Genomic DNA, 567 nt, shown 5'->3' with positions numbered 1-567 from the left:
ACAGCCTTCATGCTGAAAATTTTGTAACATTCAGGTTAAAAGTTAAATGCCTAAATTATTGACACAGGATTAATTACATTAGCTGCTAATGATCTTAGGTTCAAACAAAACCTACCAAGAACAAGCTTTATTTTATTTTTTTCCCCAGACAGGCTCTGAATCACTTTATAATTCAACAGCCAAAAGTTATTAGGCCTATAATAAGACTCTCAACTGGTAAGTTACAACTTACCAGTACACAAATCAGTAACAGTGTTGAGGGAGAGAAAGCAACAGCTACACTTGTAGATGTTCCTTTTCTTTTTGCTGCAACATACTGGAAAAAAAAATAAGGTATTTTATTATTACAATGTTAGTGTTTCACAGAAATAGGATGGAAGGGTTTATCAGGACATTACAATAAATTCTAATACTTTGGGTTCCCTTTTATGCTTGCTATTAGGTCTTCCTAGTTGTAGATGAATAATACAAATTTCTTGGGGAGAAGGGAGAAAAAACCAACAACAACCACATATGCCATATATTTAAGAAGATGTCTAATGGAGAACTTGTTTAAATTTCCTGCTG

General features: G+C 33.2%; 1 protein-coding gene across 1 annotated transcript in view; it reads right to left on the bottom strand.

The window, feature by feature from the left end:
• Positions 1–276: 276 nt before the first annotated feature.
• KITLG (KIT ligand) overlaps positions 277–567 on the bottom strand; it is a gene marked incomplete at its 5' end in the record, with an annotated part of 24,943 nt that continues 24,652 nt past the window's right edge. The window contains one exon of the mRNA XM_010140961.1: positions 277–316. Coding sequence (XP_010139263.1) covers positions 277–316 — 40 coding nt within the window. The remainder of the gene's footprint in view (positions 317–567) is intronic.

Source organism: Buceros rhinoceros, unplaced genomic scaffold (assembly GCF_000710305.1).
Source record: "Buceros rhinoceros silvestris isolate BGI_N320 unplaced genomic scaffold, ASM71030v1 scaffold3368, whole genome shotgun sequence".
Classification (NCBI taxonomy): domain Eukaryota; kingdom Metazoa; phylum Chordata; class Aves; order Bucerotiformes; family Bucerotidae; genus Buceros; species Buceros rhinoceros.
The sequence above is the reverse complement of the archived record's forward strand: the minus strand, read 5'-3'. Positions and strand labels throughout refer to the sequence as shown.